The 16,063-nt window shown below is 39.4% G+C and overlaps 1 protein-coding gene across 4 annotated transcripts; it reads left to right on the forward strand.

Moving 5' to 3' along the window:
* Positions 1-3,561: 3,561 nt before the first annotated feature.
* On the forward strand, positions 3,562-10,890 carry syt14a (synaptotagmin XIVa; the record flags this gene model as incomplete). Of its 4 annotated transcripts, XM_014032976.1 has the most annotated exon segments (5): positions 3,562-3,833; positions 3,901-4,350; positions 4,647-4,836; positions 5,856-5,912; positions 10,276-10,890. In XM_014032976.1, coding segments are annotated over 5 exon segments (1,283 nt in total), but the record flags the coding sequence as incomplete, so codon positions are not given.
* Positions 10,891-16,063: the final 5,173 nt, after the last annotated feature.

The raw sequence follows: 16,063 nt of genomic DNA on the forward strand, positions 1-16,063 counted from the left end.
TTACATGTAGCATTGAGCTAGCCTGTTGTTACATTTAGCTTCTAACTGCCCTTCTGCCTCTTTCAACTAGCATATTGCTTCATTTAGCTCTTAGTTAGCATTCTACTGCTTTTAGCTAAAGTTTGTCTACTTTTAGCCTTTAGCTGGCCTTTTTCATCTTTTACTTTTATCTTTTTCTGATTTTAGTTTTAAGATAGTATTTTACTACATGTAGCTTTCAGCTAGCCTGTTGTCATTTTTAGCTAGCATTTTGTTACTTTTGGCTTTTGAGCTAATTTTATTACGACTTAGCTTTTAACACCCGTTCTACTACTTTTAGCTAGCAATTTGCTTATGTTTAAAAAGTACCTAGCCTTGCGCTACATTTACTTTTGAGATAGCCTTTTGCTACATTTAGGTTTGAGCTAGCGTTTTACTGCTTTTAATTTATAGCTTAAGTTCTGCAACTTTTGGCTTTAAGCTGGCTTTTTGACGTTTTTAGCTTTTAGCTATCTTTTTTACAACTTTTAACTTTTAGCTAACCTATTACTGCTTTTAAATAGCTCTTTTATACATGTAGCTTTGAGCTAGCTTGTTGTTACTTAAAGCTACCATTTCTTGCTTTGAGCTAACCTAATTGCTACTTAGCTTAGCTTAGTTTTTAGCACTCATTTAGTTTGCTACATTTAAACTGCAGCTACTTTGTGCTACAGTTACATTTGAGCTAGGCTTTTGCTAGTTTTAGCTATTGCTTTACAACCTTTAGATTGCAGATAGCTTTGTGCTACATTTAGCTCTGAGCTATCTTTTTGCTACTAAAATATAAAACCTATCTGCTCAGATCTGAATGTAGAGTTATTGATGGCTGCTGATACTGAAATGCTCTTTTTATCAAATCAGTTTTGGAAACTCAGATGAGCCGAGAGGTCAGGCGTGTTTCCTCCTTCCTGTATCTGTGGAAACAACCAGCGAGCACAGCTTCTGTCTTTTCTGCACCTCCTCGAGATATTTATACCAAGATTCACAAAAAGTGTTATCACATTTTATGAACTATAATAAGACACAACAACCCGGAGAGAGGGGCTGAAGCTCTGTGAAGCAAAGCCAGGTTAGACGTGGGGAGGGATGGTAACCGTCCCAATTAGACGGCTGGAGAAAAGAGTTGTGCTTTTTACGCAGCAGCTCCCGTCAAATCAACCGCCCCCGGCTCAGCAGGGAAAAAGCAGCTCAAAATGGATTTGCTCCTTTTATCAAGCCCTCCATGACACTTAGTTAAGACTCCTTTGCCTCCATCCCGCCGCTGAAATGTGCCACTTTGAGCTGGAGCCCCACTTACATTATTAAGAGTGAAAGTTTCAAGGAGTCGGAAGAAAGCTGGAACAATGTGTTGGAGGAAATTACGTCATCACAGTGTTGACTTTTTCCAAAAGTTAGACGGCATCAAGAGATTTTTTTTTCTTCTTCTTTCCTCCCTGAACTTATTTTCTTCTTCATCTTTTGTTTTCTTTGTTGTTTTTGCAAGAGGCTGAGTTTAAAGCGTTCCTCACCGAGGTCCCTGAGGGAGTATTTTCATCGGCTGCTCAATTTTTCCAAATTTTACAAGGAAAGGAAGATTTGAGAACGCAGCCGACAACATTATCCTGGCAGCAGTTTGTGCCTTCTAGCAACTGAGACGTTCAGAAAGGAGAGAGATGAACATGGTTTCAGTACAGTAATTCYCCGGAGCAGATTTAACGCGTTGATTAGTTTGTGCAGTAACGACTTCTGTCACAGTTCTTATTATGTTCATGGTGACAGGTTGACATAACGAGAAGGAAGTGTGTGATCAATTGGAWAACACTCACAAAGCAACAACCTGAGTTATTTCATCTTCTAGGCAGGGGCGGAGCTAGACCTTTTTGCAAGGGGTGGCCAAGGTGTTTTTTTAGGGGGGCACATACAAAAAAAGAAAAATTAAGATGGCCACCACAGCTAATTAAAAATGACTTTAATTCATCTGTTTAAAAAAAAGTTGAGTTGAAATTTCTGTAATCATAACTAAGAATGATAAAAAACATGCTGAATGCTAGTCATTACTTATTCACCATTTTTAGACATAAAGCTGAAGATTCGTTTAGAAGTAGCCAATTTTTTTTACCAAATTAATTCTAATCAAAAATTCTAAAAGACCGATACAGCTAAATTTAAAAGGCTATATTTCATCAATTTTTAGATGTACTGAGGTTAAATTTGTTGTGGAATAGCTAAGAATGATCACATGCCAAATGCTGATGCTAATCCTAAATTAAGCTAACCTCTTATGCTAATGCTCATTTCACAAAGGCTGTGTCCAAAACGACAGGCCGGGTCCTCCGGAGGACCCAGACTCCCCGGTCTCGGCGGGCCGGGTCCTTGATAGACCGGGAAGACCGGAAAAAAAGAGGCTGTGAATTTGGACGGTCTAGCCTCCCCTCCTTACCCCGGCGTACGTCTTGTCAACTTAAATCAAAACTAGAAAAATATCAATACATTAGCATTATTAATATCACAAAACTATAAAATTAACTTAAAAGTATCATTTGAAGAACTAATTGACCCGCTGTAGGTTCATGTTTATTTCGCGTTTTTTTAAGACAAAAATAATATGTAAAAACATGTCCATACAAATGATAAAAGTATTCGAATTACAACCGCTAATTTTTTTAATTTTTATATCACCATATTTTTATTTAAAATGTATTCTTTTCTCTCGCTTCGTCCGCCATTACTAGCATAAAAAAATCTCCGGTCGGGCTGCAATGCATTATGGGATACGCTGGGCCGGGAAGGATCCATCAGACCTGTCCTTCGATTCAGGCCAAAGGAAGGACGTATTTGTCGGCCGCATCAGAGGAGTCTTCGGTTTTGGATGTCCTTCGTCGCGGCGCTGTGACGTATGCGGCCGACGAATTCGACCTTCGGAGGACCCGTCCTGCTGTTTTGGACACAGCCAAAGTGCTATAATTCAGCCATTTTTAGACAATCTGAGGTTGGATTTTTTTTGTGGAGTAACTAAGAATGATGATGTGCCGATTGCCGATGCTAATCCCAAATTAAGCTAACCTCTTATGCTAATGCTAACTTTACAATGGGCTATAAATAATTCAGCTATTTTTAGACTTTCTGTGGTTGAATTTGTTGTGGAGTAGCTAAGAATGATCACATGCTAATCCCAAATTAAGCTAACCTCTTATGCTACTGCTAAATTTACAGAGGGCTATAAATTCAGCCATTTTTAAACATACACAGCTGAAAATTTATGCAGTACAGTAATGACAGAGAACAATCTTTAATGAAATCTAAATGCAAATACACACTCCAAGATTCCCACCTACTTGTCAAATATTTGCGGGRGGCACCTGGGGTGGCCAACCAGGTGCCAGAGGTGGCACTTGCCTCSCCGGCCACCCCTCTGGCTCCACCCCTGCTTACAGGTTCAGATGAAATTTAGCAAAAACTCAATAAATATTTACTATAATTAAGCTGCAGAATCATCTTAGGTGTTTGGACTGTTTGCAAGACTGAAAATGAAAAATGTGGTTTTGCTGTTTTTCTCCCAACCAGCCAACTGTATCCAGAGGATGAGAAGAACGCCGCCACTGGATGAGCTTCAGCCGCCTCCCTATCAGGATGAGAATGGTTCTCCGAGGATGTCGTGCACTCTGTCGGACCTCGGAGACGCCAAGTGCGACCTGTCCCAGACCAGTGGAAGTCCGCACCTTTCTTTTGAAAAGTGTCCGAGCGAGGGCAGRGATGGTCAAGAGACGGAGAGTTACCTCAACAAAGGCTATGAGGAGGACGTTCCCAGCGACAGCACGGCTGTGCTCAGCCCAGAGGTAAATACAGTACAAGTGTTCGCTGAGCGTTTGTGTCAGAGGGTMAACGTCTCACTGGTTTCTTCAGGTCATGTCCGCTCGTGGCTCTGCGGTGCGGCTCCCTAAGGGTTACGAACCGGACCCCYTTGCGAAATACGGCACCCTGGACGTGGTGTTCGACTACGACTCGGAGGAGCAGCGGCTGACCCTGACCATCATGGCGGTGACCGATCTGCCCTCCATCAAACGCACCGGGAACATTTCCTGGCAGGTCCACCTGGTGCTCCTGCCCACCAAGAAGCAGAGGGCGAAGACGGGCATCCAGCGAGGCCCGTGCCCCGTCTTCACCGAGACCTTTCACTTCAGCCACGTGGAGTCGGAGATGATCAGCAATTATGCCGTGCGGTTCCGTCTTTACAGCATGCGACGGATGAAGAAGGAGAAGGTGTTTGGAGAAAAGGTGTTCTACCTCACCAAGCTCAACCTTCAGGGCAAAATGTCTGTGCCGGTCATATTGGACCCGTGCTGTGCGCTCCCGGTAAGGAGGATCAAACAAACACTCACTAATTGCTCCTCTTTGTTGCCTGATCTTTTATGTGAGTGCATAACATCTGCAGATTAGGGATTATGAAACTTGATAAACAGCCTTTTAAAATAAAATAATACGAATAGATTCTAAAAGATTTTTCTTTATAAATGTAGTTACTTGCATTTTTATTTATTTACAGTATCTTTGAGCAGTGGGAACAGARGAGGATAAATATTTAATGTCACACGATAAATAATCGATGCTGCAGTTAAGGATTTCTGCATGTTTGTAAAAACCATTTTCAGGGCGGTGAATCCCAGGTCAGCCTGTCTGATAGGACGTGCAGCGAAAGCGCCTCGTCCTTCCAGTCCGTCAGTCAGACCTCCACGCCGGAGATCCTGGTGGGCCTGATTTACAACGCCACGACCGGCCGCCTCTCTGTGGAGGTCATTAAGGGCATCCACTTCAAAAACCTGGCWGCCAACAAGCCACCCAGTAAGTTCCCTAAGTGTTCTTTGATTAGAATGAGGACGTTTCTGATTTGGGGCAGCGGTTAGAGCTGTTAGCGAGAATGTCGCAGGATCAACTCCCAGATCAACATGAGTTCAGTTTCCTCCCACAACCCAAAGACATGCATGTCAGGTTCATTGATAACTCTGGATTAGCTCTAGGTAAAGATAATGAATGGATGTGTTTAAGCAGGGGCGGAGCCAGAGGGAGTGGCCTGGGTGGCAAGTGCCAACCCTGGCACCTGTTTGGCCACCCCAGGTGCCACCTCTAAATAACTGATAAGTGGGTGGGGAATCTTGGTTTTTGTTAAAGTTTGTTCTCTGACCCTACTACTGTTTTAATCTCAATCTCTTAAACTAGCTGAATTATAGCCATTTAAAGTTAGCTGTGGTGGCCATCTTGAAATTTTGTTTAGCAGTTAGATTGTTTTCAGCRACTTCTACACTAATCTTTTGCTTTGCATGTCTAAAATTGACTGAATAATATAGCATTATTAGCATTCGGCATGTTTTTTGGCGTATTCTTAGATCACACAAAATTTCAGCTCAATATTTCTCAAAACAGCTAAATTAAAACCATTTGGAATTAGCTGTGGGTGGCATTTTGAATTTTCAAATCCAAATTGCATTTCTTTATTTGTATGTGCCACCCCTGCGCCACCCCATGCAGAAAAGTCTAGCTCCGCCCCTGTGTATAGGAGGTCATATTTATGCAGAAAAGAGGACTAATTAATCCTAAATCAGCTAGCTGCCTTTGAGTTCAGCCKCTCGTTTTCCTTCATCTTCCTGCTCGGCTTCCAGGAGTCGAAGCAACGAGTTCAAATAAAAACCCTCCTGTTGAACTTTGTGCAAGCAAGTTGTTTTTTGGCTTTCTGACCCCGTTTCTTATTTCCTCAAATCTTTTTATGTTTTTGTCATGTCTGCATCTGAATTGCTCTGGCCCTACTACTTTTTTGATGTCTTGGTCCATTGTTTTTCTTACTGCTGTCCAACCCTTGTTGTCAGACGGGCTGTTCTGTTGTCTAAAACACTTAATAGGTGGACAGGTTTATATAATCAGAGGTGAGTCTTTGCTCCTGAAGCCACATTCTGTCCGTGGTGAACTCTGGACCTGTGAATACTTCTTCATGGATGCAGTTCACAAAACTATTTCATGCATTAAATGTCAATTACAAACATAAAAGAAGTGAAGCAACATGTGCATCTCATTTTGAAGCAGACCACCACCTGCTGCCAGCGATCTGTTTTGATGTTTTTAATGAAAACAAGTGTGCAAAATTAAAAAAAGAGTTTAAGATTGCCCTTTCCCTGCTTATTTTTAAAATATTTTTTTGGCTTATTTAATGGAAATTTGTTTAAGAAAAGGGGTTAAAATGTTACGTTAAAACGTAACATTGAAGCARGTAATGGTTAAATGAATTTTTTGGCAAAAAAACAACCTTCAAAAAAGTTTGTATTTTTGTTAGCTGATGCTCAACACAGATTAGCATAATGTCATATGGTGGTTGAATAAATGCTGGTTTAAGTGTTTATTAGTTAAACCGGAGGATAAAGATGTATAAATAAAAGGTTTGAAATATGTTTTTGCACCAGTCTCAACAAGATGTCAAACTTATTGAAGTAAATTCTGAACTAAATGTTTTAAAATCAAGTTGTTCAAACTGGGTCGTATTAAAGTCCAATTGGTAATTTAAATAAAATCACTGATAAATCTCATCCATGAAGAAGTTTGCTTGTGGTAAACCTTATAGCTTCACGCTGAACATGTATGTTTTTTCATGCATGTCGCCCTCGCCTCCTTCACCTCTCGTCTCTGTGTTCGTGACGCTTTCAGGTTTTTAATCTCAGGAACAACATATTCATGCTGAATCACTGCTCGGTCGCTGATGGACAGCCTAAAAGGACCGTTGTGTGTCATTAAGTGCTGGCTTCGCTCAAACAGCACACTTTGGCATGTTTTTTTTTTTGTCACATTTTTCAGCTCTGCTTCCAGCTCACGAAAKAGAAAAAAAAGTCTTGTGTAATAGGGCACGCTCACTGTCTTCATTTATTGCCGTGTTACTTGTATTCACAAACTAATAACTAGCTGCCAGATTTTTGTTTGTGCATTTCTGAAAAGCGTTTCCACGTAGTCCTCAAATTGTACCCAGAAAATAGTCACATCTGGGTACYCTGAAAAAAACCTTTGTGCAAAAATACTCACGCAGGTCTTGATTGACTTTCACAAAGTAGGGGTGGTGGTGGTGGTAAAAAAAAGCGAGGCGCGCAGCACTTTCAGAGCTCCTTTTCTATCATTTCAAAACAGTAGCGAGCCGACGAGTCGAGTCAATCATCAGAAGCAGCCCCTCTCATTCAACAACAATAGCAAAGAGCCCTGCATCACCGCTACTGACCACTTAAGACATCCACGGCTCCACGGAGCCCATTCAGCAGCAGTCAAAAAAGAAATCAAGGCTATTTTTTTCACTCTGCTTTTTATGTCAAAGAGAGCAACTGAATGTGCGATTCGAGACGTTTGGAAAGCAGCTGGCACTCGACAGCATGAAAGCCTCGGCAKTTCATTCCGTACCCTCCCTCTCAGACGGGAACATAATGTGCGGCGTTATTGCGGAGTGCGGTTGTAGACGAGGGGCGAAACACTCTCATTGTGATTGCCTCTTTTTCCTTTCAGCTCGGTTTACGGCTTCGGCTTGTGTCATGATTTCTGCATGGAAATAAGGGGTGGAAAAAAGGAAACGGCAAATGCAGAAATCGCTCTGAAACTCTGTTTTTAAAGGACTAAAAAAATGTGCTTATAGTTTAGGAACTATACGGCGTTAAATCTATAGTTTACTATATCTGAATTCTGGATATTTATTTTTATCAGTTAGCTTTCAGTATTTAGAGTGAGCATCCTTTGCCTTCAAACAGCATCAGTTCTTTGTTGAAGGATCTTCTGACTCAGATCCTCCTGTCTCCTAATCTCAGAAACACAAACAGAAAATCTGTGTGGGCCCGACCACCGCTTCTCGGACTCCTTGTTCTTCGTTAAGCTTCTGCAAATAGTTCCTGTGTGTTTGGGAGAGACCTGCCTGATGTGTGTTTTCCTGGTTTTTGACCACAATCTCTTTGTAGCAGAATTGGTCCAAGTTTGAAACCTCTTATGTTTCACTCTCTTTGAAAATTATCATAAACATCTTGTTGATATAACTAAATATTCATTCATTTGACTATAATCCTGATAAACCTGACTTTACAAAAGTTTTACTTTGTGCTGTTTTGAAGACAAAGGAGTTTCTTCTGTTTTCCAAACCTGCCTCAYTCTTTAGCACTGTACATGGTATACATCAGTAGTGGGCTAATCCGCCAATAACGGAACTAGCTTCTCATTTAGTGGATTAGCTTTTTTTTTCTGACTTTGGAAACCGTTAGCCGACCAATAAGCTTCTGCTAAATTAATTTCGTGTAGACATGTAGACATGTGAGGCACTTTGTGTAGCGTGTAGCATTTTAAACAGCTACATTTCAAAGTAAGAGCTTCAAGACATAAAATAATGTCAGTGGCCTCGTTTTTATTTATTTATTTATTTAGCCTTAAGCATTACTATTGTTTGGTGCGTAGTGTGGTGTTTTCTATTTTCTATTTTATTTTTTCCTCTCTCCCCGCCACTTCCTGGCACTTATATTTATCCCCCACGCCTCATTGATAGTGTCCAATAATAAGGGTCCAATAATTAGTGATAGGGTTGGGCATAATCGTATCGTGTGTGATTAATCATCAGAAAAACATTATCGATTAATTTTTGGCACTTGACAATTAATACGATTAATGCCAACAGGTAGAATCCGCTCACTGCTCCTCTCCGCTTCAAATATGACGAACATTAAAAAAAGTTCTGTAATTTATTTATCTATCAACACAATTTAAAATTTGATGTATAGCCTTAAGTCTGTAATTTTGACACAGTTTGGAACAGATTTTTATGAAGAGCAAATCTTTCCCACTAAATTGGTCATGTGACTATGAAATAAGGGTGTACAGGGACTTCAGGGGATTAATCGTCAAATTAATCGTTATTGGCTAAATACCACAATTAATCCTGATCTATTTTTTTGCCAATATTGCCCAACCCTAATTAGTGAGGATCTAGTCCATCTGAGCTGAGTAAGTCTGTTGCACATGAAAATAAAAATAAAAGCCACATACACAGCACAGAATACACCTAGCAATGAAAACACAAATAAAAATAGAAAATAGAAAACACCACTCTACACACCAAACAATACTAATGCTTAAGGCTAAATAAATWAATTAATTAATTAATAAAAACTAGGCCACTGACACTAACGTTTAACAATATTTAAATAACAAAAATTACAAAAACTGACTACGTATTAAATATGCTAGTGAAAGTATTTGCTGTTTGTTGTTCGAATTAAAATACAAACTCGATCAAAGAAATGCTTTTATTCTGAAAGGAATGAACTGGAAGGTTTGGATTGGCCGATTTGCCACAGATGATCCCGCCCACCTTCAAATTAAACCWATAGAAAACTAACAGGTTTGTGTCAGTCTCACTTGTCTTCAACTGGAAGGGGATGAAAACTGAAAGTCTTCTTAGCYGTTAGCATTAGCTTCCGCTATTTGAAAAAGATCTTTAGCAGTTTAATGTTAGCGAAGCTAAAATTCGTGTTTAGCAAATTAGTGGTTAGTGAAGCTAACTTTTTGTTTAGCTGTGTATACTATAATTAGTTTATTCATGCTTCACCTTATTCATACGAGTTGCGTTGYTTCCAGGATTTGTGATGTTTATTCTGGGTGGAGCATATATTTTTTGGGACACTGAAAATCTTTGCTGGAGTCGTGACACCGGCTCTCTGTCAAAGTCAGAGAGAATTATAGCATCTCCTTGAGGTATTTCCTGAATCAATTAACTTGGGCTGCATGTTCTGTTTCAGCGGAGGCTCCTCTTCTTCTAACTGCAAACAGATGCATCACTAACCGCAGAAACTCTTGTTTTTATCTTTAACATCGTCTCCCACTCCAGGTTAGACACACGGCAGTTGCGTAGCAACAAGAGTAAAGTTAACGCTTCGTGCATCCTTTTTGAGTTCTTGCTCTCGGTTATTGTTACTCGCAGCTGTGCTTTGTGTTTGATCTGGAGAAGAAATGAAAAAAAAGGCATCCTATGTGGTCATAATCTTATACCTAATCTGCTGTGACATTTCAGGAGCAAGTGCTTCGTGAGGAAAATGGGTCAGACTTTGCTGCAGAGGAAACAGCTGCAGCAGGTTTTAATGTTTCAATTCAAACTGAAAAGATTTACTGTGAGGATTTTGCACAAAGGATCCATTACTTCATGAAAGTACTACTAGTACTACTAATATAAAGATTTAAACCACCGATGTATTTTCCTCTGATTTTCTGAACCTGCTTCTCGTTCAGATACGTACGTCAAGCTGACCCTGCTGAACTCCATGGGGCACGAAATGTCCAAGTGCAAGACGTCCATCTGTCGAGGTCAGCCCAACCCGACCTACAAAGAGACTTTTGTCTTCCAGGTGGCTCTTTTCCAGCTCTCTGATGTCACGCTCATCCTCTCTGTCTACAACAAGCGCAGCATGAAGCGCAAGGAGATGATCGGCTGGATTTCCCTGGGCCTGAACAGCTCCGGGGAGGAGGAGCTCACCCACTGGACTCAGATGAAGGAGTCCAAAGGACAGCAGGTCTGCCGCTGGCACAGTCTGCTGGAGTCCTAACGGAGGAGGGGTGAAAAGATGAACCAGAGGAGATCAGCTGGGAARGAACCGGACGTCTCATTCCACGACAGCGTGGGGTAAAATCACCACCAACAGAGAGGGATTAATAATCCTGTCCTTTCTGTAATCCATTGATCTTTAGGTTTCCATATATGGCACTTCCTGTTGAATCATGCTGGAAAATATGAGCACCAACACCTCCCGCTCTAACAACCAACACCAGAATTACTCAAATTCTTGTTAATCAAGAAATTAACAATATCCACTGTCACAGGTCTCAACAATCCATTTTTCTAAAAAAAAAAACTTGCAATTTTCTTCCCGTAAACTCCCCAAAAAAATGTTGCAACATTTCCAATCAGCTGAAGGCTGTACCCAGTGGTGGACCAAGTACTCAACTCTAGTACTCGAGTAAACATATTGCTAGTCAGGGTCAAATCTACTCAAATACAAGTAAAAGTTACTCTGTCAAAAATCTACTCAAGTTAAAGTACTGAAGTACTTACTTTTTAAAATACTTAAGTATTCAAAAGTACATGCATTTAAAAATACTTAAGTATTCAAAATTACAAATTAAATTTAATAGTACATTGCTGCATTGTTTTCAGAGTGATTTTACAGAACCTGGTAACTCTCAGAAAACACCTGATGTATCGACACATAGAACCACTCTGATACAAATACACAACCTGTAAAGACTTCAGCATAAATTAACAATAAAATGAGCGGTGAGTTCTTAAATGCAGAAATGTAGTTTATCTGCAGTGAACCCATAAGACGTTTAAACTGATAGGAACTATTTTTTCAGTCCTAAAATCTCAAACATGGAGCTGAGATTTGGTCATGAGTGCACTGGTTTCTCTGCTCGCTTCAACGGTCTCCACTGAAATGAAGGTGGAGCTCAGCTCATCCRGTTAATGAAGATGATGTAATAATTACTCAAGTAAAGTAAAGATACTCAAAAAATGTACTTAACCTCTTAAGCTCCAAGCGGTTTTCTTGTTTTTGCTCAAAACACCACTGAGTGTYTCTCAGCATTTACAAACTCTACTTAAATAATCTTGGTGTCAAAATAAAGCTAACACTTGGCATATTTTATTAGAAGTGTAATTATTAAAACAGCCATTGTGGTTTTAGAGACACAAGGGATGGAACGTAATATTTTAATTTTTTTTCATTCGACAATATACAGTATATAACCCATTTAAAACCATAACTAAGTAGGTTACAAACTCTTGGAAACCATTAATCCACTTGTGGGCATCCAAACATTTTCTTGTCACCATATACACTCACCGGCCACTTTTTTAGGTACACCACGCTAGTAACGGTTTTGTGGTCATAAAGGGATGGACATGGTCAGCAACAATACTCAGGTAGGCTGTGGCGTTGCAACGATGCTCAATTGGTACCAAGGGGCCCAAAGAGTGCCAAGAAAAGATTCCCCACACCATGACACCACCACCACCAGCCTGAACCGTTGATACAAGGCAGGATGGATCCATGCTTTCATGTTGTTGACGCCAAATTCTGACCCTACCATCCGAATGTCGCAGCAGAAATSGAGACTCATCAGACCAGGCAACGTTTTTCCAATCTTCTCTTGTCCAATTTCGATGAGCTTGTGCAAAMTGTAGCCTCAGTTTCCTGTTCTTAGCTGAAAGGAGTGGCACCCGGTGTGGTCTTCTGCTGCTGAAGCCCATCTGCCTCAAAGTTCGACGTACTGTGCGTTCAGAGATGCTCTTCTGCCTACCTTGGTTGTAACGGGTGGTTATTTGAGTCACTGTTGCCTTTCTATCAGCTCGAACCAGTCTGCRCATTCTCCTCTGACCTCTGGCATCAACAAGGCATTTCCGCCCACAGGACTGCCGCTCACTGGATGTTTTTTCTTTTTCGGACCATTCTCTGTAAACCCTAGAGATGGTTGTGCGTGAAAATCCCAGTAGATCAGCAGTTTCTGAAATACTCAGACCAGCCCTTCTGGCACCAACAACCATGCCACGTTCAAAGGCACTCAAATCACCTTTCTTCCCCATACTGATGCTCGGTTTGAACTGCAGGAGATTGTCTTGACCATGTCTACATGCCTYAATGCACTGAGTTGCCGCCATGTGATTGGCTGATTAGAAATTAAGTGTTAACGAGCAGTTGGGCAGGTGTACCTAATAAAGTGGCCGGTGAGTGTATATATTATATAAAATAATGAGAAAATATATTTGACTTCAGTTGGATCATATTCACCCAAAATCAAGTGGAAAAAAAACCTTTCAACACATTTTACAACATATTTAGGTATCTACTTTAACTTACTTTAAAAAAATAACGTCAGATTTTTCCTTTACAGATCTGCAATGATGCCATTTTCTACAGTTTTTTTACTTTCTGATTCAACTGCTTGACATTTAAATTGTGTTTGGTGGATGGAAAAATGGCCACGATTCTTAGGTTTCTTTTGATACCAAACATGTCCAGTTTCAACTTACAGATCCAAAGTTAAAAGAAGTAAAAAATGGAAAAAGCTGTTTGGGGCTCAATTAAGTACAGTTCTCAAGTAAATGTACTCCATTACTGTTCACCACTGGCTGTACATCATCTCTCATATATTCCCATTGGRGATTTTAAAATTCGACATCTTAAAGCTGCTTCGAACATAAATAAAAACTTGTTACAGTTTAAATAAGAGTTGGGTTCATCGGGACAATTCTGAGGAAAAGTAAAAGCAACTATCTGGAGCTGTGTGTGCAGAACGGTTCATGAAGTTTGAATCAGGTCAAAAACACAGAAAACACAGCCTCTGTTCAGGATAAAATCTAATTATTTAAATTACAGATGTAAATTAGCCTTAGGCTAAATCTAGTGCAATGCATCAAATTATGTTTTAATTGCACGCTGTCCCGGACAAATAAAATCATTTATTCATTCAATTTATTTTCCATCACAAGACTCCAGACTGGTTTCGACACATGCAGGACTTTGTAAAGATGGCAGGAAGTAAGAAGAAAAGAGTTGTTTTAATTTCAGAGTGATGGTTTTGTTACGATTTAAAATCTGCTGCACAAGACCGTTTTCGAGGAAACTGAAGACTTTTTCCTGGATAATAATGATTAAATCTCAGTTAACAGGTGAGAACAAACAACACCTTTTACCTGCTCTGGTGCTATAAACCAGCTGCGGCTGCACACAGGAGCCTTTGCCTTACGATTGTGGTAAATTCATACACAAACACGCTCTGAGAGCACATCCTGACAGACAGAAAGCACCATTTTAAACCTCAGCGTCGGGGGAAACAGGAGGTCCGGTTTGATAAAAGAATCGATCTCATTCGTTAACTTTCAGAACGTCTGCAGACGAACAAGTTGCACCTTTAACTTTAGCCACTTTTTTTTATTTACCGACCAGAGAAAATCCACTTTATTGTGCCTGTGGTTGTGCAGTGTTTACAAAGTGTGTGTGGGTGTGTGTATGTGGGGGGGATGCTCTCAGATGGGTAGTTGTTGCCTTTTTCTGTTGGCTGTGAACATTTCTGACTCAATTAGAACGAACTTTTTAACTGTCTGGCTTATCCTTTATATTAGTAAATGTTTCTTATATATTTTTGTATCAACAATGAGGTTGTTGTTATTTAATCAAACGTTAACTCACTCTGAGCAACAGAACAAGTGAAAAATTGGATTCAAAATGTCTTATTTTAAGCCTGTTTGATTGTTAAAAATATTTTCTTGTTTTTTTTCTTTTATGTCAAAAATCAGAAACAAACAAGTCAAATTATCAGCTTAATCTTTTACACGTTTCAATAAAAAGCTGTTGTTTCGACGTTGATTATCTTAAGTTAAGAATCTCACAGTCCTAATTTGTACTTTTTATTTATTTTACTGGATGAACTACCTGTGTCCGAGGCGGCATCGGTGCCTTACTGTTTTTGTCGCAGCGTCTTAACGTTCCTGTAAATGTACTCTTGTTTTCTTCTGTACATAAGATTTGATTTGTAAAAAGTATTTCAGATTTATTTACAATAGAACACGTTTATATGTGATGATGGTATTGTTTAAAATAATAAAAAATAGGAAAATTACTTGTGTTTGAGCAGTTCTTTTTAAAGTCCCCGTGACATGCCTAGCCATCGAATACAAAAAGTCAATGAAAACACATTTTTTTATAAGAAACCTTGCATAAAACATGATTTTTACCCATTTGGTCACATTAATGGCATATTTTCTTTTGAATTTGGCTCAGCCAAAGTGAAACAGGAAGTGACATCAAAGGGGAACTATTTAAGAAAGAGAACTCTCTAGTCTTTGTTTATTAAAATTATATTATTTGAACWCTGACTCGTCTTCATCGCTCTTTGATAGAGACTCAAAATAATCTAAAGAACATCAGATTCCTCTCTGCACTCATGCAGACATTCCCCTTTGACATCACTTCCTGTACTTCAAATACAAATATCTCAATAACTGTTCATCTCATTGGGAGGAAATTGTTTTTGCAATATGTTATTAATGTTATCTTTCCAATGATGCCTTTATATAAAAAAAATTCATGTCACAGGCAATTTAACGTCTCCATTTTATTATTATTATTTTGTAGTGGCACAAAACAACCAACAGGCGGAGCAAATATTTTATTTAGCAGTGTTTAACCCTGCTGCTGCCTTATTTTGACCCAACTTTTATCTATTAGTGTATTTCAGAAAGTGGTTGAGTTGTTTAAAGAGTTTAATAAACATCTGAAACTGTTTTATCAGTTGATCTATTAAACTATCTGTCCCTGCTTCCTGGAGTTTTATCACTCTCTGACACAAAAGGTTAAACTTAGTTCTGGAAAATATGGATTTAAAATCAAAATTCTTAGAATAAAGTCTCTTCTAAACATCTGGACAAACGTGTTTTCGAAGGACAAATGTTGGAAAATAAGATTTAGTGGCTCTGCAGTGGAATCAAAGAGGAAATGAAGAACAGATGAGGGGAGACCTGCTGGTTCCCTTCTCTTCTTTTTGGGTCACATCATTTCAAAATAAAACCTCTCCAGGAAAAAAAAAAGTCCAATTCTCTTTAGGGTCTGTTGTACGGTAGAACTGATTTAGATTCAATAAAACAGGACCTCATTAAAAACATCTTATGTGAGGATGTTTACAGGCAAACATTTCTGGGTAATTAAAAAAACTGTGTTGGAATCAAAGCATTATTCTGGCCCCTTTAATGTAACTCGTTTAATTCAGTTTCTGTTGAAACAACCTGTTAGATTTTACAGTGCAAAAACTTAAATTTTATAATTTACAACTAGATTTTATCATCTTGTCTCTCAGTCTTAGTCTGTAAATGAGTCTTTTCGCTGAAGGAAAACACTTTAATATTTAAAATTTTAATCCAAATCTATTTTTTGCCTTTAAAATCGTAGCTGATCATTGACACCTGTGCGCAGAGGAGAGAAATCCGAGCTGTCTTTGAACGRCTCAGCGGCAGGAGGAGGAGCAA

Source organism: Austrofundulus limnaeus, unplaced genomic scaffold (genome assembly GCF_001266775.1).
Source record: "Austrofundulus limnaeus strain Quisiro unplaced genomic scaffold, Austrofundulus_limnaeus-1.0 Scaffold1591, whole genome shotgun sequence".
Lineage (NCBI taxonomy): Eukaryota > Metazoa > Chordata > Actinopteri > Cyprinodontiformes > Rivulidae > Austrofundulus > Austrofundulus limnaeus.